This window comes from Trachypithecus francoisi, unplaced genomic scaffold, assembly GCF_009764315.1.
Source record: "Trachypithecus francoisi isolate TF-2019V2 unplaced genomic scaffold, Tfra_2.0 Lachesis_group11, whole genome shotgun sequence".
Lineage (NCBI taxonomy): Eukaryota > Metazoa > Chordata > Mammalia > Primates > Cercopithecidae > Trachypithecus > Trachypithecus francoisi.
This window is the reverse complement of record NW_022681456.1, coordinates 478,170-500,349: the sequence shown is the minus strand read 5'-3', so window position 1 is coordinate 500,349 and position 22,180 is coordinate 478,170. Positions and strand designations below refer to the sequence as shown.

Here is a 22,180-nt window from a genome sequence, read left to right as displayed (position 1 = left end):
ATCAGGGCCAAAACCTTTTACTTTCTATTTGAATTTACAACCATATACAGACAATATGGTAAGATTTTAGAGAAAACAGATCATCACTATGAATATCCATATTCTGATTTCTTTTGAGAACCAAGATGCCTTTTAAAATGCTGCTTCTCAGAAGAGCATGTGTTGTCTGTCTGGTGTCTAGGTCTTGTCTGCTACAAAACAAATGAAGATACCCTGTGTAACAAAATCAAATTTTAACATTTAAATCTTGATTCCAATATTCCTGACCTATCTCTTGTCATGTGAAAGAAATAAGCCTTTTTTTTTTAAACAAAGTTTCAATTCAGAATTTTTACAAACAAAAACAATCTTGCATCTACTTAATATCACTATATTCTCAAAAAGCAAGTTCAGGAAATTTAAAAATGATTTATAAAAGGCACTGACGTCAGCAAAAGCATTGGTGGGTTTTCATTTTGGATGAAATACTGGAAATGTTCACAGAATAACAATTGTGTGAGCAGGTGCCCGTAACACCCAGGAAGAAACCGACCTCCAGTTACTACCTCCTGAGCACCTAGGCAGCTCCTCACACATTCTGACCACAGACCTTCATTCAAGCCAAGGTGAAGGCTACAATCAACATGACAAGGAACCCAAATGGGACTCAAACCTCTGAACGCAACAGTATAAAGGAAATCCCAACTGAAATGAGTTCCAAAATAAAGGATAACTTTATCGTATAATCATTTATGCTCAAAAAAGCCTCAGAATAAACTTCAAAACAGAACAATTTACAGATTGTATTACTGCTACACTGGCACCTGAACGAAGTAGGCAGTGAAGGCTCGCGTGCTGAGGAAACAGGGAACACCTTGGCTCCAGTGCTGAGCTCTGTGTGGCTCCTGGCGTCGCTCCTACGGGCTGCAAGACTTCCCAAAGAGAAAAGCTACTTTTATCTCCCAATCAGTAATTTAAATATTCCGAACAACCCAAATTATAATGGTTGCTGCGAGTCTGAGGCGCACTCCGGGCTCCCTGATCCCAGCTGTCCACCTCACTGTCTGAACCATGAGATCCACGGGAGAACCAACAGGGACTCTGCCAGCATCAGATGCCACCCCCTGCCCCGGCCCAGGAAAAGACAAGGCGGCAAACAGTTCATCTTGGTGAGCGCAGGCAGCGCGGGGACATCAGTGCTCACGCCTCCGCCAAGCCCCTCCTTGTCCACAGCGTTTGTTGGATGCTGTGGTGAGTATGGGCTGCCTGCCTGCAACTGCCTCAGCACCCTTTCCTCTGCTACATTTCAGACCTAGAAATTGCCACCTAAAAAGTCTACCATTACCACATGGACATCTTCCAGAAAATTGGTATCTGAGTTTGCTTTCATTAACTTCTAACTTCCAAAATACCAGAAATCTAAGTTTTATATAAAACATTTAAATCTTCTAAAATTCTCACACCCTCAAAGTGAGGATTAATAATAATTTAATCAGAATATATTCCTTTGTGACAGTTTAGAAACAAACATATGACCCTTCTGTCTTTGAAACTGAAGAACCGACCGAGAGCCCAGCGCTGAGCCTACGGGGCGGCAAGCTCAGCCAGGCGCGCCATCCTGCGGAGCTGGTTCCCGTGCGCGGGGCTGTAGCGCCCAGGACTGCCTGGGCCCGGCTTTCTGGGGATGCTCCCAGCTGCACTGTTTCTCCCCAGGCTGTAGCTGTGAGGGCCACTGAGATCTGGCAGCCTAGACTTGAACTTTCCTTTCACCGCGGGACTGGGCCAACTGCGGAAAGCAAGAAAGAACTGTTAGCAGACGGGCAGGCCTGGAGATGAACAGCGAGAGAGTCGGAAAATAATGGCCCAGGACTCAGGCACACGTGCCCGGGCAGAGGAGAGGCACTGCTGAACCCTGGCATGGGGGGCACATGCTCAGGGAGAGGAGAGGCACTGTTGAACCCTGGCACCGTGGGCATGTGCCCGGGCGGAGAGGCACCGCTGAACCCTGGCACGGGGGGCACACATGCTCAGGGAGAGGAGAGGCACTGCTGAACCCTGGCACCGTGGGCACATGCACCCGGGCAGAGAAGAGACACTGCTAAACCCTGGCACCCACTGGGAGAGTCAAGCTCATGGGGGTTTCCAGGAGAATCCTGTGTGGTCTGAGTAGAAACCCTGCTGCTTCCACCCCTCTAGCCCTCAGCTTGTCAGCAGCTGACCCGTTCGGCTTTTCCACCCAACTGGAGATCTGTCCTGTGTGCAGAGAGCCATAACAGCCAAACCCACAGCCTGGCTGACGGGCCTGCCAGCGTTAGGAAGAGCCCTGATACTTGCGCACGAACTGGAACTGGACCCTGCAGAAGCCAGCTTCCAACAGCTGCCCTGCGGATGACAGGCTGTCCGGGCCCCATGTACCTCTGTCTGTCCGAGGGTGAGTAGCACAGGACGGCAGTCTTCCATCTGTGCACGGCCGGGAACTGATGGGGGTCGACATCTGCACACTCAAGAGCGGCCAAAACATCCTGATCGAGTTTTGACGGCTCCTCTCTAGAAACCACAATACAAGAAGCAAAAACATCTTTGGTAAAAACATGAAGACTTCTAAAATAGCACTACCTTTTTTAAAATTTTGAGACGGAGTCTCGCTCTGTTGCCCAGGCTGGAGTGCAATGGCACCATCTCGGCTCACTGCAAGCTCCACTTCCCGGGTTTACGCCATTCTCTGCCTCAGCCTCCCAAGTAGTTGTGATTACAGGCGCCCACCACCACACCCGGCTAATTTTTTGTATTTTTAGTAGAGATGGAGTTTCGCCATCTTGGCCAGGCTGGTCTTGAACTCCTGACCTCGTGATCCACCCACCTCGGCCTCCTAAAGTGCTGGGATTACAGGCTTCAGCCACCGCGCCCGGCCTCCACCCAGTGTTAAAATGCAGTTTTGCATATTTGCACTCTCAGAGAGTGCTCAGTACTAGAAGGTTAGGGACATTTATCCCGTTAGACTGAGACTGACCCCAAGATGGCTTTTCTTCCTAAAAGAATTTAATTCTTAGAAGAGATCATTTACACCAGTGGCAGGCACATCCCTAGCAAATAACAGCAAACACTAGGATCACCCACAGTCCAACCAGAAGAAGACCCAGAAAGAAGGTCTAGAAGCTAGACTCAGAGACAGGAACTGAAAGCACACGGTGAGTCCACACGAAAGCTTGTGTGGGGGTTGGCGCGGTGGATCCCGCCTGTAATCCCAGCACTTTGGGAAGCCGAGGCAGGTGGATCACGGGGTCAGGAGTTCGAGACCAGCCTGGCCAACGTGGCGAAACCCTGTCTCTACTAAAAATAGAAAAATCAGCCAGGCGCGGTGGCAGACACCTGTAGTCCCAGCTACTCAGGAGGCTGAGGCAGGAGAATCGCTTGAACCCGGGAGGTGGAGGTTACAGTGAACTGAGATCACGCCACTGCACTCCAGCCTGGGCGACACAGCGAGACTCCATCTCAAAAAAAGCAAGCAAGCAAGCGTGAGCGGGAAAGGAGCAGGTTCGGAAACAGCACCGCAGGCATGCACAGGGCAATACAGACCTACCCAAAAAGGAAAAGCCGCCTGGCCGGTTCCCTCGTGACCTCCAGCTGACCCTCATGCCCGGGGCTGCTGGGACTCAAGGACATTTTAGCAATCCTGGCTGACATTTCACTTTCCGTCCTCCTGCGGCCAGTCCCGAGTTGGTCTGCAGGAGGAGGCGGCTCTAACAAGTCTCTTTCTACTGCATCGATTCTTGAAGTCAGGCTCTTATCTTTAGTTTTCATATTTTCATCTGGTGTCTTCGAAACGCTACTTCCTACATTTTGCAAATTCAGTTTATCCAACTCAACAGTCAAATCGGAGACAGGTGGCAGATGAGCTTCCTCCCCACGGGGGGCCTTTGGTCTCTTGCCCACCAGGGTCCTGCTGTGACTCAGAGGATGGCAGAGCCCATTGCTGCTGCTGTGTGGACCGCCTGGCTCAGCGGCTTCTATGAGGTCTGCCTCCTGCTCCAAGGGGAAGTTGCTGCACCTCGCGTATCCAAAAGCACCAGCTGTGGGCGGGCTGTGGCTTCGAGCTACATTTTGCCAATTTTTTATTTCTTCCAAGCTCATGTCATCTTCATCTAGAAACGCCCTCACGGAAATGGAATTGCTGCCTGTGAGGAGGACAAGGAGCACTTCAGTGACAGGAATGACAGGAAGCCATGGAGCTGCTCCGCTCCGTCCGTAACCAACCGCCACGACCCCAGCAACAGCAACTCTTACGTTCAAAACCTACTCATCAGATGTCAGAATGGAAAACCACCCACATGACTCCCTGGCAAAGGGCAAACAGGCCCTGCAGATGCATCAGGCTGCTGGGGCCAGGCGCAGAAGCTCACACCTGCAATCCCAGGGCTCTGGGAGGCCACGGCAGGGGGGTCGCTGGACCCCAGGAGTTCCAGACTGCCTGGGCAACAGAGCAAACCCCGCTCTCTATAGAAAAGTTAGCTGCCACAGTGGCACTCACCTGTAGTCTCAGCTATTTGGGAGGCTCAAGTGGGAGGATCGCTTGAGCCCAGGAGGTGGAGGCTGCAGTGGGCTGTGATCCCCCAGCCTGTGCCACAGTGTGAGACCCTACTTCAGGGAAGGAGGAAAGCAAAAAAGCTGCCAGGCTGACTTCTTTTCTTTCAAAGGAAGGGAAATGAAAGGCCAAGGGCAGCCCAGGTGATGGGTGAGATGACTGCCCTGCCTCCCCAGCTGCCCTCCAGCCCTCACTCCGGCTCTGATCTACGGCGACCCCAGGGGCTCCGAGTGTCACTGTGCCCCACGGGATCCTGGAAGATCGTCCAGAACAACTCCATGAAGTAGCACTGCTGCGCTTTAGCTGTGAAGATAACACAGAAGAGCTCCTGGGCGCAGCCCTGTGCGACAGGCAACAGAAATGTCCCATTTGGTGTTCACGATGACGACCCTGGCCACAAGGGGGTCCAGAACACTTGAGCTGTGGCTCGTGCTACTTTGGAAATGAGTCAACTTTATGTAATAGTTATTAATTAAAATGTACATAGTCACAAGACAACACAGGAAGTGAGGCCACTTTACAGAAGTGAGTTCTGTGCCACCGTCAGCTATAGCACAGCAAGGTCACATTTCAGTGTTTCCCGTATAACCACCGCACTGACTTCTCTAGTTCTATGGTTGAGAGTCACAGGTGACTTTCTAAGATTCATTGTTTCTTAGTTTAATGTATGTCAGTCATTTTCATTTTCTTTCTATCATTCCAGGGAGTTTGTTTTATAAGTGAAGTGTCTTGTGGGCTAATGGCTCTATTTTGACCTTACACACACACACTCACACAGTTTAAATTGTATATCTGCTTTAATTTTTATTTTAGTAGATTCAAATCTCTGGTTATTAGCAAATTTCTTTATTTTAAATAAATAAATAAATAGAGACGGAGTCTCACTATGTTGCTCAGGCTGCTTTCGAACTTCTGGGCATCAGCAATCCACCCCCCTCGGCCTCCCAAAGTGCTGGGATTACAGGCGTGAGCCGCCACACCTGGCCATCATTGATGTTTTTATGAATCACTTTTAGATTTTGTGTAGATTAACCTCTTCCATCATGATCTTTCCATTCACTGCATCTGTGCTTTGGAAGCACTTTGCATCCTGGTGTCTGAAACGCACTGTGTGAAGCGCTTAGCAGCCCGGTGTCTGATATGCACCAGTATTCTGGTGTGCACTCCTCTTTGTTTTTCCTGAAAATATACCAAATCTAAAATATCATAGTCTCAGCCAGTGGAGTTCAGCTATTATGAGTTTTGAGAAAATGGCACAGAATGAAACATATTAGATTTTGGGTAATGAAAACACAAGCAGAAATAGCAATACTGCTCAAAGCGATGTCATTATTTTTCAAATATCCTCCCCAACACACACCCCATTTAACATTAACCTTCCCAGCACTCTGGGAGGCCGAGGTGGGTGGATCATGAGGTCAGGAGTTCGAGACCAGCCTGGTCAATATGGTGAAACCCCGTCTCTACTAAAACATAATACGAAAATTAGCTGGGTGTGGTGGCAGGGGCCTATAGTCCCAGCTACTCAGGAGGCTGAAGCAGAAGAATCGCTTGAACCCAGGAGGTGGAGCTTGCAGTAAGCCAAGATTGTGCCACTGCACTCCAGCCTTGGTGACAAAACAAGATTCTGTCTCAAAAAACATTAACCTAAGGGAAAGTACCAGACAGATCTCTACATTAAAAACAGTAACAGAAATGAGAAACAGATGTGTGTATCCTGTCAGACCCCGGCCATGGGGGGCCCGTCCCAGCTGCCACGGCCACGCCTGCAGGTGCTTAGACCCCGGCCACAGGGGGCCGGTCCCAGCTCCCACGGCCGCGCCTGCACGTGCTTAGACCCCAGCCACAGGGGGACGCATCCCAGCTGCCACAGCCGCGCCTGCAGGTGCTTACCAGACATGGTGGCTTTATCTCGGCAGGAGGCTTCCCTTTCTCCTGTTTCTTGTTGAGCCTTTTTGCCTATTTCCTGCTGTGTGAGATATTCTTCTAGTCTTTGCAGGCCTTCCTGGGAAGACAGATCAACAAAACAGCCCAGAAATTCCCAGTATTCAACCCAGGGATACCCCAGCTCATGAGCTAGCTCTCTGTAAGAAATAAAACACAATTAACCAGTTACGACACCAGAAAGAATACTCAGAACTACACAGAAAAAGCCACTAAAGCTTCAAGTACCAGAGCAATGTCTGCAGTCATGGTTGTAAGTTTACTTTATCCTTAATTGGCGGCTAAAATCACACTTTGCATTTTCTGAAACTGCACTCCTCCTCACAGGGTAAGCAGGACCCGGCAGAGCTCTCATGAGCTGTGAACCAGCCGCGAGAAGGAAGGAGGCCTCAGCCCGACAGACCCTCACGCCAGCAACCCAGGTCACGCAGTTCCACTCCCACAGACAGACGTGTTCATGATCATGGAACAGCCCTGTGAACCTGCCCATGGTTCTAGTCATGGCCAGGCACACAAAAGCCTAGAGGTCCTTTCTGGGTTCCACCACGTATTTTGCAAAAATATTCTAAACAATACCACAAAGCTTTATTTGATGACAACATAATTTAGCTTTGTGGCTCTGGACTTCTTTTCCCCAAGGAATCCATACCATTATGCGGTACCTTCTATAAAATATGAAGACTCCTTAGAAACATGTCCCAGAATCAATAAAGAATTCCAACTAGAAAAGGAAAGAAGGCACTGCAGACATCCCCCAGGTGTGGGATGGAACTGGCTTAAGCTAGAATTCTGCAACAAAAACTGCAGCGTGTCCAACATCCACAAGGAATTAGACCTTCATGAAAAGAACCAAGTCTCCCAGTAAAGGCTTCCTGGGAATTGGTACTTAGAAGCTGTGATTTGATTTTCCGTCATTAATGAAAACATGACCAACTGCGTGCCCCACGGTGCCGCGGCCCAGCCTTTCAGTACCTTCCCACTCTCTCAAAGCCTCTTTCCGGGTCCGACTTCTTGACGTGGTGAAGGAAGCCTGCTTTCTCTCGAGGTGGAGTTTTCCAGAGTTTGCGAAAATCTTCTGCCTATGAAGAAAAAAAATGTATTGAGCCGTGCCGGGCACCACGCCCCTCAGCCGCGGAAACCTGAAGAACCATTTGAGCCGTGCCACGCACCGTGCCCCTCAGCTGGGGAAATCGCAGCAGCTGCCTGTCTCCTGACGCCCCTCCTCCTCTCCCCTTCACTAGCAGATCCCTGGGCCACACGCCCACCTGTGGCATGGCTGAGTGGCCGCATGGCTGTACTCTGACCTGGGGGAGGGGAGGCGATCTCCTTTCTTGCAGCCCAGTCTGGGCTGTGAGGTTCAGAACCAGGAGGGCCCGAGCATGAGGCCTCACCGTGAGAACAGTAGACGGCTTGGAGCTGCCACACCAACACACATCTAACACTGCTCCCATCGCAGGCCAAGAAACCAGCGTTGATCTTTCTTAGTTATTCTTCCTAGGGCTTTATGCTTTATGGATCTGACCTAATCCTACCTGATACCACCTAATTTTGGAGCCATTTTCTTTTTTTTTTCTTTTGAGACAGAGTCTCGCTCTGTCGCCCAGGCTGGAGGGCAGTGGCGTGATCTCGGCTCACTGCAAGCTCCGCCTCCCAGGTTCATGCCATTCTTACGCCTCAGCCTCCAAGTAGCTGGGACTACAGGCGCCGCCACCGCGCCCGGCTAATGTTTTGTATTTTTAGTAGAAATGGGGTTTCACCGTGTTAGCCAGGATGGTCTCCATCTCCTGACCTCGTGATGTGCCCACCTCAGCCTCCCAAAGTGCTGGGATTATAGGTGTGAGCCACCGCGCCCGGCCTGGAGCCATTTTCATCATAACTTATTTAGAAAGTTTTCGGCCGGGCGCGGTGGCTCAAGCCTGTAATCCCAGCACTTTGGGAGGCCGAGACGGGCGGATCACGAGGTCAGGAGATCGAGACCATCCTGGCTAACACGGTGAAACCCCGTCTCTACTAAAAATACAAAAAACTAGCCGGGCGAGGTGGCGGGCGCCTGTAGTCCCAGCTACTCGGGAGGCTGAGGCAGGAGAATGGCGTAAACCCGGGAGGCGGAGCTTGCAGTGAGCTGAGATCTGGCCACTGCACTCCAGTCCGGGCGACAGAGCGAGACTCCGCCTCAAAAAAAAAAAAAAAAAAAAAAAAAGAAAGTTTTCAGCACAGGATTATATGTACAGTCAGTATGTGAAATATTTCAATAGGAGAAAGAATTGTCAATTATAAATAAAAAAACGTGTACAACTTTTGGCCCACCAACACCATCATCAAGGATTTCTCTGAACATCGGGGATGAGTAGAACCCAGGGGCTGAGGCTTCCAGGGTTCTGAGAGGGACTGGCCTGGAGCATTCCGTCTGAGAGGAAGCCAGTGGGGGCTGCAGCCATGGGGAAACGTGGTCAGGTAGACGTGCAGATGGAGCTTTCCTAGTCACAATGGGCAGCCTCGCTACATCAGCAAGGTGCCCTGAGATGGGCCGTCGACACAGAAAGAACAGGGTGACGTGCGCACAGGACGCGGCTGGCCCAGGGAATGTCTTGCTTTGTCGAGACGTGTGGCTCCCAGCACATCAGCCCTGGTGAGCAAGCCACAGAGCCAAGAACACACATTTCTCTGGCAAATGTTCTCATCACCAACCCACTGGTGGATGGTTTGAGATGAGGACAACCCTGGGGCTCCACAGGACATGGCCCCTGAGACTACGCACAAGGCAACAGGCTGGAACACTCAGAACTGCAGTATAGGGACAGCCAGGCACCACTTCCAGAAAATTCTACAGCAGCTCACCTTGGCCGGACTCAGGGGCCCCGTGAAGGCCCTCAGGGTCAGCACCGGGTCTCTGGGGCTGCCTCCATAGCGGCTGACGTGAGAGGCCTCGGCCGTCTGGTCTGGGGACCACAGCTCCCCAATGACTGGAGAAGAAGTGTCTTCTGCTCTCAGGAGAGGTACGTAGTAGTGACCTGAGGGAAGAGACAAGCACTGGCTGCAGGCTTCCGCCCCCTCCGCAGGTCAGGTCTGGGTGATCAGCATGGGGATCACACAAGCCCTTGCCAAGGCCTCTGCAAATGGACCCAACGGACAGGGCAGAGGCTGGTTTGTGCCAGAGCTCCCTTCACTTAATGCAAATGGATGCAATGGAAATAAAGTCACACGAGGTCTCAGAGCTCCCTTCACTTAATGCAAATGGATGCAATGGAAACAAAGTCACACGAGGTCTCAGAGCTCCCTTCACTTAATGCAAATGGATGCAATGGAAACAAAGTCACACGAGGTCTCAGAGCTCCCTTCACTTAACCAGCCTCACTTTCCTCCACTGCTACAAGAAAGAAAAGAAAAGGAAGCCCTTGGTAGTTAAAGGACCGAGGGGTCAGACCTGAGTGAATAAGATTAGCACACAGTAGGCATTTAATACATTTTAAAAATAAGTTGTATTTCATTCCAGCCAGGTGCGGTGGTTCACGCCTGTAATCCCACCACTTTGGGAGGCTGAGGTGCATGGATCACTTGAGGTCAGGAGTTCAAGACCAGCCTGGCCAACATGATGAAACCCCATCTCTACTAAAAATACAAAAATTAGCTGGGTGTGGTGGCGCACGCCTGTAATCCCAGCTACTCAGGAGGCTGAGACAGGAGAATCACTTGAACTCAGGAGGTGGAAGTTGCAGTGAGCCGAGATCATGCCACTGCACGCCAGCCTGAGCGACAGAGTGAGAATCTGTTTCAAAAAACAAAAAAAAGTTTTATTTTATTCCTTCTCTTTTTTCCCCTCTTAGTTTCAGACAGTCTCACTCTGTCACCCAGGCAGGAGTGCTGTGGTGCGATCATGGCTCATGCAGCCTCCAACTCCCAGGCTCAAGTGATCCTCCCACCTCAGACTCTTGAGTGGCTGGGACCGCAGGCGCCACCACACCTGGCTAATTCTTTACTTTTTGTAGTGATGGGGTCTTGCTCTGTTGCCCAGGCTGGTCTCGAATGCCTGGATGCAAGAAATCATCCCACCTCCACCTCCAAAAGTTCTGGGATTACAGGTGTGGGCCGCCGTGCCCGGCCTCCTCGCCTCTCAGTCCTGCCTCTGTTCTAGTTTACAGTTTGCATCACTGAATACACATCTCTCAACAGATCTGGCATCACACGGCACTTGGATGTGAAGTATGGAAAGCACAAGGAAAAGTAGTGTCCTCAGGTCCCACGGGACAGTGCAGTAAAGTCACACAGGATAGTGTCATGAGGTTCTGTAGGTTGCATGGAGGCCACACACCACCTCGTCCTGCTTTCAAACACAGCCCCTGGAGACCCAGACTCAAGAGGCTTCCTTTACAGTCAGTCACGCTGCTCAGGAACACCTAGGAATTTCTTATGTTAAAGGCTTATTATAGTTTTTTTTTTTTTGGGGAGATGGAGTCTCACTCTGTCACCCAGGCTGGAGTGCAATGGCATGATCTCGGCTCACTGCAAGCTCCGCCTCGCTGGTCCACGCCATTCTCCTGCCTCAGCCTCCCGAGTAGCTGGGACTACAGGCGCCCGCCACCTCGCCCGGCTAGTTTTTTGTACTTTTTAGTAGAGATGGGGTTTCACCGTGTTAGCCAGGATGGTCTCGGTCTCCTGACCTCGTGATCCACCCGTCTCGGCCTCCCAAAGTGCTGGGATTACAGGCTTGAGCCACTGCGCCCAGCCACCAATAAAATTTTATTTTTACGGTGGCTCAAGCCTGTAATCCCAGCACTTTGGGAGGCCGAGACGGGCGGATCACGAGGTCAGGAGATTGAGACCATCCTGGCTAACACGGTGAAACCCCGTCTCTACCAAAAAAATACAAAAAACTAGCCGGGCGAGGTGGCGCCTGTAGTCCCAGCTACTCGGGAGGCTGAGGCAGGAGAATGGCATAAACCCGGGAGGCGGAGCTTGCAGTGAGCTGAGATCCGGCCACTGCACTCCAGCCTGGGCGACAGAGTAAGACTCCGTCTCAAAAAAAAAAAAAAAAAAAAAATTTATTTTTAAAAGCAGTCATTTGCGGACCCTGCTTTAAATGGAGACAGAGTTTTAGATAGGAATGGAATCCGAGACAGAGAAAAACAGGCAGGAGGGCGAAAGGACCTCAGCGTCTGCTTCAATCTCACCAGCAACAGAAGCTCCAGACTTCGAGCTAAGACAGCAAAGAAGAGGCGCTTCTAGACGTGTCATCTTCCAAAATTCACGAAAATAGAGGAAGATGGCAGGGAAAAGCCATCTCTGAAACCAGCCATTTTCACACGCCTGGCACCTACAAACTGTGAGGCACAGGGGCCAACAACTGGAAGCTGCTGACTACAGGAGGGCGGTCCAGAAAGTAAAGCCTCTCTCCCAGAGGCGAGTGGGGAGGGAACATCCCAGAGCCAAGGCAGGAGCCATGCTGGATGTGCACCAGGAGGTGCAGGAGGAGGAAGGCTGAGGCTTCGCAATCAAAGGAGTGACAGGGCGACCCCAGGGACGATCCCCACCCGAACGCAGGCAGAGGGTGACGGGGCGACCCCAGGGACGACCCCCACCCCAACACAGGCAGAGAGTGACGGGGCGACCCCAGGGAGTGACCCCAGGGACGACCCCCACCCCAACACAGGCAGAGGGTGACAGGGCGACCCCAGGGAGTGACCCCAGGGACGACCCCCACCCCAACACAGGCAGAGGGTGATGGGGCGACCCCAGGGAGTGACCCCAGGGATGACTCCCACCCCAACACAGGCAGAGACACACAAAAGCGAGGCCAGCCACCCAACCAAGGAGCTCTGGGCCCTGCCTCTTCCTGAGCTGTTCTTTGTCAACTGCAGGCTCTACCTGAAGAGAAGCCATCACAATGAAGCTGCTGTGGGAGAGACCTATGGATCCAGAGGTGAGGCCACGGGCAACAGGCAGTGACACACAACCTCAAAAAAGTTCTCTCACAGAAAGCTCAAGGAATAGATACAAGACTTCAGAGAAGGGATAATAGGAAAAGAGGGGGCAAGTGAGCTGGGAGAGCTCAGGAGAAGAAAGGATGATCCCGAGAAGAGGCTTCTGAGGGGAGCCGGCACACGCGCGGGGAGCTCAGAAAAGCAAAGCTCTGCTCTGCTCCCCCAACACTCCAAGGCCCTTCCCACCACGGACCCCATGATCCAGGGACCAACTCCCCATCTTACCCTTTAAATACTCTCTGATCCGCTCCTTCAGTTCCACAGATTTATTTTTGCTTCTTTCACAAATCACCTATTGAATAAAAAGTGTGTCTAAATCTTATTTGATTGCAATATTTCCTTATCATTACAATGATTTAAGAAAAGTGAGTTTTAAAGTCAGTAAAGTAGAATAGTATCTTAGTGCTAAAGATTTAATAAAGCTCACACTCAAAAAATGTATGAAGAGAGTGGTCTTTCTAAAAGTCTAAGGGGACAGCTAAGAGAACACCCTCTGGGATTATGGGTAAATTTACTTTTTCTTCGTGCTATTCTACATTTTCTAACTGTCTGCAAGGAGAGGAAAACATACAAGCACACCGTCAAGTAAAAGCAGGAGCACCTGAACATGTTTCTAACTTTCTCAGGTGTCTGAGTTTCACTCACAAGAAGCCTCGTCATACATAAGCTTTTTGTTGTGAGGCTGGGTCAAGGTAGAGCTCCTAACTAACATGGAACATGAATGTTCTATTTTTGCCACTACAGAAATCAAATTTCTCAGCCTTGGAGAACTGCAGCAAAATACAAACTTGTGCTAGAAACTACAGAAAAACCAACAACCTTCAAATAAAAGGAAGGAAAGGAGCCAGCCTGTGAGAGAAACTGACTAAAACTAGGAAAACAACCACATTTTTGAGTCTGTACCTGATTGTAAGCTTTAAAAAGTCAAATGCTTCTTAAAATGCCAGGAGTTAGGCCAGGCGTGGGGCCTCACGCCTGTCATCCCAGCACTTTGGGAGGCAGAGGCGGAGGGATCACGAGGTCAGGAGATCAAGACCATCCTGGTCAACATGGTGAAACCCCGTCTCTACTAAAAATACAAAAAATTAGCCAGGCGTGTTGGCGGGCGCCTGTAGTCCCAGCTACTCGGGAGGCTGAGGCAGGATGTGTGAACCTGGGAGGCAGAGCTTGCAGAGAACCAAGATTGTGCTACTGCACTCCAGCCTGGGCGACAGAGTGAGACTCCGTCTCAAAAAATAAATAAAAAAACAAAAATAAAAAAGTAAAATAAAATGCCAGGAGTTTTTAGTTACCAAATGCCATTCTTATGCTGAATAAGTACAGATATTCACACACACACACACTCACACAAATTGAATCATATATATGCAAAATAATGGCAATTTCTCAGTTGTAGAATTTTCTGGTGAATTTTATTCTTTTTGGTCAAGCAGTATTTTAAATTTTCTATGGCAAGTGGATGTACTGCTTATGCAATAACAGCAGTTATAGAGGGGGTATGGGAGAGGCCACTGCCACCAGAAGATTCTTACAGCTTTTATTTCTAAAGGGCTACTAGACCGTGGACAGCTCACAGCTGTAATACACAGAAACATCAAACTCATCTTTCAGTTCTCAGAAGGTCCGGATACATCTTGCACTTTGCGGGCACAGAACATACTTCTGCCCTCTGTAAGGTACACTTTGCTCAGCTGCTCAGGGTCGTGATGAGCCCTGACTGACGAGGCTTTTCTGGGTCAGATGAGTATGTATGTGTGAGAAGCTTAGCACAGCGCCTGGTGCACACTGAGCTGAATACAATTTAGCTGCTTTCAGCATCATCAGCATCATCATCCTCACCACCGTCACCATCACCACCACCACCACCACTGCCAACACCACCATCATCATTGCGATCTTCATCCTCACCATCATCCTCACCACATCATCACTATCACTATCTTCATCACCATCCTCACCACCATCATCATCCTCATCACAACCATCACCATCATCACCTCATCAGCACCATCATCATCCTCACTGTTACTATTCCCACAATCCTCACCACTACCACCATCACCACCTTCATCACCATCACCAGCATCACCATCACCACCACCATTCTCACTACCACCATCATCACCATAATCACCATCACCACCATCACACCATAATCATTACCATCATCGTCAAAACCATCATCATCCTCACTACCATCACCACCATCCTCACCATCACCATTACCACAATCCTCACTACCATCATCACCACCATTACCATCTTCACCATCACCACCATCATTCTCACTACCACCATCATCACTATCACCATGACCATCACCACCACCATCATTCTCACCAGCACCATCACCACCATAATCATCACCATCACATCCTCACTGCCATCCCCATCACCACCACCATCACCATCATTCTCACTACCACCGTCATCACCATCACCACCATCACCACCACAATCACCATCCCCACCATCATTTTCACAATCACCATCATCACCATCACCATCACCACCACCATCATTACCTCTGTTCTCTCTGACTCTGGTCAACTGATGTGTTCAGAAAGGGAACTTGATAAAAGACTGTGAGCTGTTCAAAGCAACTGACTGCCAGTTTTAGGAAAATAAAATTAGCACAGCGGGTCAGTTCCTTCCCTCCTGGTTCTACAGATACATCATCTTCACAAAGTGCATCTTACCCACCAGCCAGGGTTCTAACATGTCCCATAAGGCATACACACTCATACAGAGCTCCTTGTGGCTTCCCTGTGCCTGTGATAATAGACTGTCAATTTATGTATTTTCATTTCTAACTCCAGATAGTAACTGCATTTTAATAAGTACTTACATCTTCAGGTGTTTTATCATATTTATTCCTTGGGTTTTTTACAATCAAATGGTGTGACGAAAGCACATTGACTACATCTGCATTTCCAAACTTACAAGCAAAATGCAACGGTGTGTCATAGCCCTGAAAAAAGGTGCAGAGGAAGCACAATTATTCACACGTATCTCATAAGGTTGCTCTAAGATGAAAATAGATATTTATACATTTATTTATTTATTTTATTTTATTTTATTTTATTTTATTTTTTTATTTTTTTATTTTTTTTGAGACGGAGTCTCGCTCTGTCGCCCAGGCTGGAGTGCAGTGGCCGGATCTCAGCTCACTGCAAGCTCCGCCTCCCGGGTTTACGCCATTCTCTCGCCTCAGCCTCCCGAGTAGCTGGGACTACAGGCGCCCGCCACCTCGCCCGGCTAGTTTTTTGTAGTTTTTAGTAGAGACGGGGTTTCACCGTGTTAGCCAGGATGGTCTCGATCTCCTGACCTCGTGATCCGCCCGTCTCGGCCTCCCAAAGTGCTGGGATTACAGGCTTGAGCCACCGCGCCCGGCCTATTTTATTTTATTTTTTTGAGACAGAGTCTCACTCTGTTGCCCAGGCTGGAGTGCAGTGGCGTGATCTCGGCTCACTGCAATCTCTGCCTCCCGGGTTTAAGCGATTCTCCTGCCTCAGGTCCCCAGTAGCTGGGACTACAGGCAACCGCCACCACATCAATTTTTTTTATTTTTTTATTTTTAGTAGAGACAGGGTTTCACCATGTTGGTCAGACTGATCTCAAACTCACGACCTCAGGTGACCCACCCGCCTTGGCCTCCCAAAGTGCTGGGATTACAGGCGTGAGTCACCCCGCCCGGCTTCTACTTTTTTTAAAAAAAGACTCACAAACAAAAAGGCCATATAAGACGCCACTTTTATAACGGAAAAATAACCGGCATTCTAGCACATACCCACTTCATGCCAAGGCTTGAGCTCAGCACACTGACCTGGGTGCCCAGACCCTGGAGGAGCTTAAATTCTCCATAAACAGTGAACAGTAGCTTTAACCAGTATAGGGCCCAGTACAATGTCATGTAAAACATGCCCAGAAAATGAAATGCACAGATGAGGATCACAATCAGAATAAAGCAAAGCCCACGAATTTGGCCTGTACTCAAAGAAAAGTCTCTGTGGCATGTGACACCACAGTAAACAAAATTCTTTTCACTGCTGACGATGCTGCATCATGCCCTGACTGGGAACCCAGGTCTCTGTCCATGACACTGCGTCATGCCCTCCCTCCCCCATGGGGTCGCAGGTCTCCACGCCATCTGCCTGGAGCTTCCACGGCTGCACCTCTGATCCTTCCTGATGCTCTGGGCAGTCTCAATGTCACCTTCAGCTGTGGTCTATAGACCAACAGGCTTCATGGTCAACAGTGCCCCTGAGCCCAAGACCTGAAGGGCCAATTCCCTCCCAGGCACCTCACTTGGACATCCCATAGGCAGCTCCACTGCACCGTGTAGAAAACAGAATTCATTTACACTTAGCACAGCCAGAAACACCTCCTCACGTCACCTCTGATTACCAAGATTCTGGCTGTAAAGTGTCCGGTGGCATCGTATGCCATGGCAGCCACCCCTAAGCTTCTGCACAGGGAACAAAAACTCATCATGGACCCTGCGGCCTGCACTGACACCCCCGTCTCCACTCCTTGGCAACACAGCCTAGGTCACCCGCAAATGTCCTTCTCCAGCTCCCTCCCGCCATCACCCACTAGAGGTGATAACCCTTACGACTCTCTCACACGACCCCAAAAAGGTCTGGATGTTTGAATATACCACCACGCTGCCTGCACCCCATCCTTCTGTCCAGGGGCTGGTAAGCTGTCTTGGACAAGGACCAGACAGTAAGCATTACAGACTTTTGAGGCCATCCTGTCTCTGCCACAGCTACCCAACTCCACTCATGTAGCAGGAAAGCAGCCACAGACAAATCCACAAATGAGTATGGCTGTGTTCCAATAAAGCCTTATTTATACACACAGATGGTGGCGGAGCTGGCCCCTCCTCGAGTGCAATGATTGCTCTGTGTTCTCCAACCCTCAGGCCCTTCTTCTTTTTTTTTTTTTTTTTTTGGAGATAAAGAAATCTTACTTTGTCGCCCAGGTTGGAGTGCAGGGGCACAATCTCGGCTCATTGCAACCTTCACCTCCCAGGTTCAAGTGATTCTCCTGCCTCAGCCTCCCATGTAGCTGCGACTGCAGGCGCCCACCACCGCACCCGGCTAATTTTTTGTATTTTTAGTAGAGACGGGGTTTCACTGTGTTAGCCAGGATGGTCTCAATCTCCTGACCTTGTGATCCGCCCGTCTCGGCCTTCCAAAGTGCTGGGATTACAGGTGTGAGCCACCGTGCCCGGCCCCAATTTTAGTATTTTTAATAGAGACAGGGTTCTGCCATGTTGGCCAGGCTGGTCTCAAACTCTTGACCTCAGGTGATCCACCTGCCTCGGCCTCCCAAAGTGCTGTGATTACAGACGTGAGTCACGGCACCCGGCCCTCAGGCCTTTCTTGGTCCACATTCTACTTTACAGGACTGAGAGTCCTTTCCTTCAGAAACATGACCGCCCCCCTCCCGCTTCCCAGGCCCTCTGCCGTGCACCTGGGCATCTACGGTCTACACAGAAAGGACCCACAACAGAACGGCTTCCTTTTGGCCCACCATTCTCCCCACTACACAATGGCCCTTTCCAACCTGTTCTGTACTCGGCAAACCTCACCACCCCGATTTCTGCCTGTTCTTGCTGGGTAACTTCCTGCAGTTCTGGCTGACCTTCTCTCCAGCCCTGCTTCTCACCCACACCGTAATCTTGGGACGTGATCTCTCCAAAAACGATGGTACTTTCTCAATAGTTATTTTTGGTCCACACTTTGATTCCTACTTTCAGGGGGTTATAATTAACAAATGTAACCTGAAATATCTAATTTCAGTAATTTACAAAGTTTTCTTTCTGGACATACACATGCACATTTTCTGTGAATACTGCGTGAAAATAAGAACATGTATTTTCTGCAGGGCACAGAGCGCTATATTATCGCTACAAACCCTCGCTTGCTGACTGTCCTAGTCGAACCTCATTTCCTTACTCAGTTTGCTCACACTCAGCATAACTGACGTACTGTGATGTTACTCCCCCTTTCCTAGTTCATGTACACTATTGCTTTTTTGGTAACCACTGTTTTCACTTTCACCCTTTTCTATAATTTTGCTGGCTTGACAAAATGTCAACACTCCCCGTTTTCTCTCTTGTTGATTTAAAAATTATTCCTGCTTTTCAATTTTGCAGCTCAGGCTGGCGTAGTGGCTTACGCCTGTAATCCCAACACTTTGGGAGGCCAACGCGGACGGATCACTTGAGGTCAGGAGCTCAAGACCAGCCGGGCAAATATGGTGAAACCCTGTCTCTACTAAAAGTACGAAAATCAGCCGGCTGTGGTACTGCATGCCAGTAGTCCCACTACTCAGGAGGCTGAGTCAGGAGCATCGCTTGAGCCTGGGAGGCAGGCGCTGCAGTGAGCTGAGATTGTGCCACTGCACTCCAGCCTGGGGCACAGAGCAAGATGCCGTCTCAAAAAAAAAAATTTTTTTTGCAGCTCAATATATCATGTTCACTGTTATCCAATTAACAAAATTATGCCTCCCCACAATATCCTTCTTTGACACTCTCTTCTACCCACCACAACACAACGTTCCAAACTCCTGGGTTTTACTAAGAGTTTATAATTCCTGGCTCTAAGCTGTCACTGGGCTTTCCCTTACAAAAATACATCAATTCTTTAAGAATTCTTACTTATGCATTGTTCAACCACTGAAAACCATGCCTCTTTCGGTGGTGGGGACAGGGTCTTGCTCTGTCATCCGGACTGCAGTACAGTAGTGCCATCTCGGCTCATTGCAGCCTCTGCGTCCTGGGCTCAGGTGATCCTCTCACCTCAGCCTCCTGAGTAGCTGGGGCTACAGGCATGTGCCACCACCCCTGGCTAATTTGTCTTTTAAAATTTTTTGTAGAGACAGGGTTTTGCCATGTTGCCCAGGCTGTTCTCAAACTCCTGGGCTCAAGCGATCTGCCCACCTCAGCCTCCCTAAGTGCTGGGAGGCCATTCACATGAATTTAAACAGTCATGTACAAAGCTTTACATTCAAGTTTGTAGTTGAAACAGATAACTGTGCTGTCCTTCCTAAGGGTACAGGAAGTGGACAGGGCGGAGGATTTGAAACACTGAGCCAAAGCCCAGGCTCCCTTTAAGAATCATGTTAGTGGCCGGGCGCGGTGGCTCACGCCTGTAATCCCAGCACTTTGGGAGCCCGAGGCGGGCGGATCATGAGGTCAGGAGATCGAGACCATCCTGGCTAACATGGTGAAACCCCGTCTCTACTAAAAATACAAAAAAAAATTTGCCAGGCATGGTGGTGGCGCCTGTAGTCCCAATTACTCAGGAGGCTGAGGCAGGAGAATCAGTTGAACCCGGGAGGAGGAGCTTGCAGTGAGCCGAGATTGCGCCACTGCACTCCAGCCTGGGAGACAGAGCAAGACTCCATCTCAAGAAAAAAGAAAAAAAAAAATCAGGTTAGCCCGTCAGAATGTTGAAGGATTGAAGAGCCGCACGCGTAAGTGGCGTTTCTGACCTCCTCCTTCCCTAACTCGCAGAGGGAGTGCAATCACCAGAAAGCTCCATCTGTTCCACAAGTTTCTTATCTTGAAATGTTGAACAAGAAAACTGTCCATTTTCTGAGACCCCCCCAGAAAGTAAACTGATTATCAACAACTGCTGAATTGTTGCACTAATCTAGCTTTTTTTTTTTTTTTTGAGACAGAGTCTCGCTCTGTCGCCCAGGCTGGAGTGCAGTGGCCGGATCTCAGCTCACTGCAAGCTCCGCCTCCTGGGTTCACGCCATTCTCCTGCCTCAGCCTCCCAAGTAGCTGGGACTACAGGCACCCGCCACCTCGCCCGGCTAGTTTTTTTTGTTTGTTTGTTTGAGACGGAGTCTTGCTCTGCCACCCAGGCTGGAGTGCAGTGGCTGGATCTCAGCTCACTGCAAGCTCCGCCTCCCGGGTTTACGCCATTCTCCTGCCTCAGCCTCCCAAGTAGCTGGGACTACAGGTGCCCGCCTCGTCACCCGGCTAGTTTTTTGTATTTTTAAGTAGAGACAGGGTTTCACCGTATTAGCCAGGATGGTCTCGATCTCCTGACCTCGTGATCCGCCCGTCTCGGCCTCCCAAAGTGCTGGGATTACAGGCTTGAGCCACCGCGCCCGGCCCACCGGCTAGTTTTTTGTATTTTTTTAGTAGAGACGGGGTTTCACCGTGTTAGCCAGGATGGTCTCGATCTCCTGACCTCGTGATCCGCCCGTCTTGGCCTCCCAAAGTGCTGGGATTACAGGCTTGAACCACCGCGCCCGGCCGCACTAACCTAGCTTTAACGAAAAGCAAATTCGTTATTTTTTTTAAGCAATGGACTTTTCAAAAATTGAAATTACGCAAAGCAGCTTAAGCCTCCTAATGAAAGAATATTGTTTGTTCAGACTCAAGCTGAAATTCAAGCCTCACATTGCCTTATGCTTTGTTTATGATAAACATATAAATGAGGGTTGCTTAACAGCTGTGAGCACTGTGTGGGATTTTACACCTGGCCTGCGTGACCGCCTGTTCCAGTTGGGGTGCTGATTTGACTAATACGCTCCATCCCAGTGTATAAAACTTGCTTCTCTTCTCAAGCAGAGCAGCTCCCCTGGCTCCCTACTCTGCCCTGAAGGACTCTTGGGCTCCCGGGGGTGGGAGGGGCCAAGAGAAGGAAAAGCCTGTCTTTAGCACCCTCTAGAAGAGCTGTGCCCCCTTCACAGTGCTGCCTTGCATGGGCCTAGCCCGGCGGGGCACTCATCAGTGACTCCAACTCGCCTGCGTGCGGCACTTGGGATGAAACGATCCCACAGTGGCGTCAGGTGGAGCGTGGGGCTCGGGCATCGGCCAGGACTGCTGTCGCCTTTTCTCAAGAGCGAGGACGATCGTTCCTATTTCTAAGCAGTCACACCCCAGCAGTCTCTTTCTCACACAGTCCTGCATGTCAGGCGGTGTGGTCTGCAGGGGCAGCTCTGTGCCTCAGTGGCTCTTGGCAGGACACTGAGGGCCTGCCTGTGGTGTGCCCAGCTCCGCCACTCCCAGGAGGAGAAGGGCTGCGCAGCTCAAGGTGTCCTGTTCAGCAGAGCAAATGTCCTCTGACAACCATGTCCGCAGACAGTCCAGACACCCCCGGGGACAGCACTGCGCACACGACAAAGATGCAGGGACCAGGGACCCAGCACTTGGTGCCCTCTGTCCAGTGGGATGTGGCAGAAGGCAGGTTGCAGGGGTGTAACTGATGTGTCTTTTCCCCAAAGTTATTATACCAATGAGTAACTTGTCAATAAGACATTCTTCTGGGGAAAAAATTGTAAACAATTAAAGCGTAAGTGGAGGGTGGGCACGCACCATCTTGTCGGGGGTGTTCAGATACAGGTCAACCACGTAGCGGATGCGCTTCTGCAGCATGGCCTCATCGTCATCAGGGTACATCAGCCTCATGAAGTCGGGGTTCTCCAGGACGTCCAGAGTCAGCTGGCAGATGGAAGCCTGGTTCTCTTTGGCAGCAACATGCATCACGTTGTACCTGCACCCTTCCTAAAAGAGAACCGCATGCTCTGAGCTTCCTATCTGTGACATGCGGACACGCCTGTCGCGAGTGCTGCGATGGAAACCAGCCAGGCCGCACACCTACCCGATGGAACCGGCGAGGCCGCGCACCTACCAGATACAACCGGCCAGGCCGCACACCTACCCGAT

The 22,180-nt window shown here is 50.2% G+C and overlaps 1 protein-coding gene across 6 annotated transcripts in view; it reads right to left on the bottom strand.

The window, feature by feature from the left end:
- The window catches only part of ANKLE2 (ankyrin repeat and LEM domain containing 2), a 36,191-nt gene continuing 14,011 nt past the window's right edge, over nucleotides 1–22,180 (bottom strand). For 3 of the 6 annotated variants that reach the window (XM_033220004.1, XM_033220006.1, XM_033220007.1), the window contains exons 5-13: nucleotides 21,830–22,018; nucleotides 15,332–15,454; nucleotides 12,709–12,775; nucleotides 9,344–9,516; nucleotides 7,478–7,584; nucleotides 6,455–6,645; nucleotides 3,560–4,154; nucleotides 2,395–2,526; nucleotides 1–1,765 (exon numbers count right to left, since the gene is read on the bottom strand). In XM_033220004.1, the coding sequence (XP_033075895.1) occupies nucleotides 1,564–1,765; nucleotides 2,395–2,526; nucleotides 3,560–4,154; nucleotides 6,455–6,645; nucleotides 7,478–7,584; nucleotides 9,344–9,516; nucleotides 12,709–12,775; nucleotides 15,332–15,454; nucleotides 21,830–22,018 (1,779 nt within the window). In that variant the 3' untranslated portion in view covers nucleotides 1–1,563. The remainder of the gene's footprint in view (nucleotides 1,766–2,394; nucleotides 2,527–3,559; nucleotides 4,155–6,454; nucleotides 6,646–7,477; nucleotides 7,585–9,343; nucleotides 9,517–12,708; nucleotides 12,776–15,331; nucleotides 15,455–21,829; nucleotides 22,019–22,180) is intronic. The other 3 variants (XM_033220005.1, XR_004439478.1, XM_033220009.1) reach the window with 3 other exon arrangements.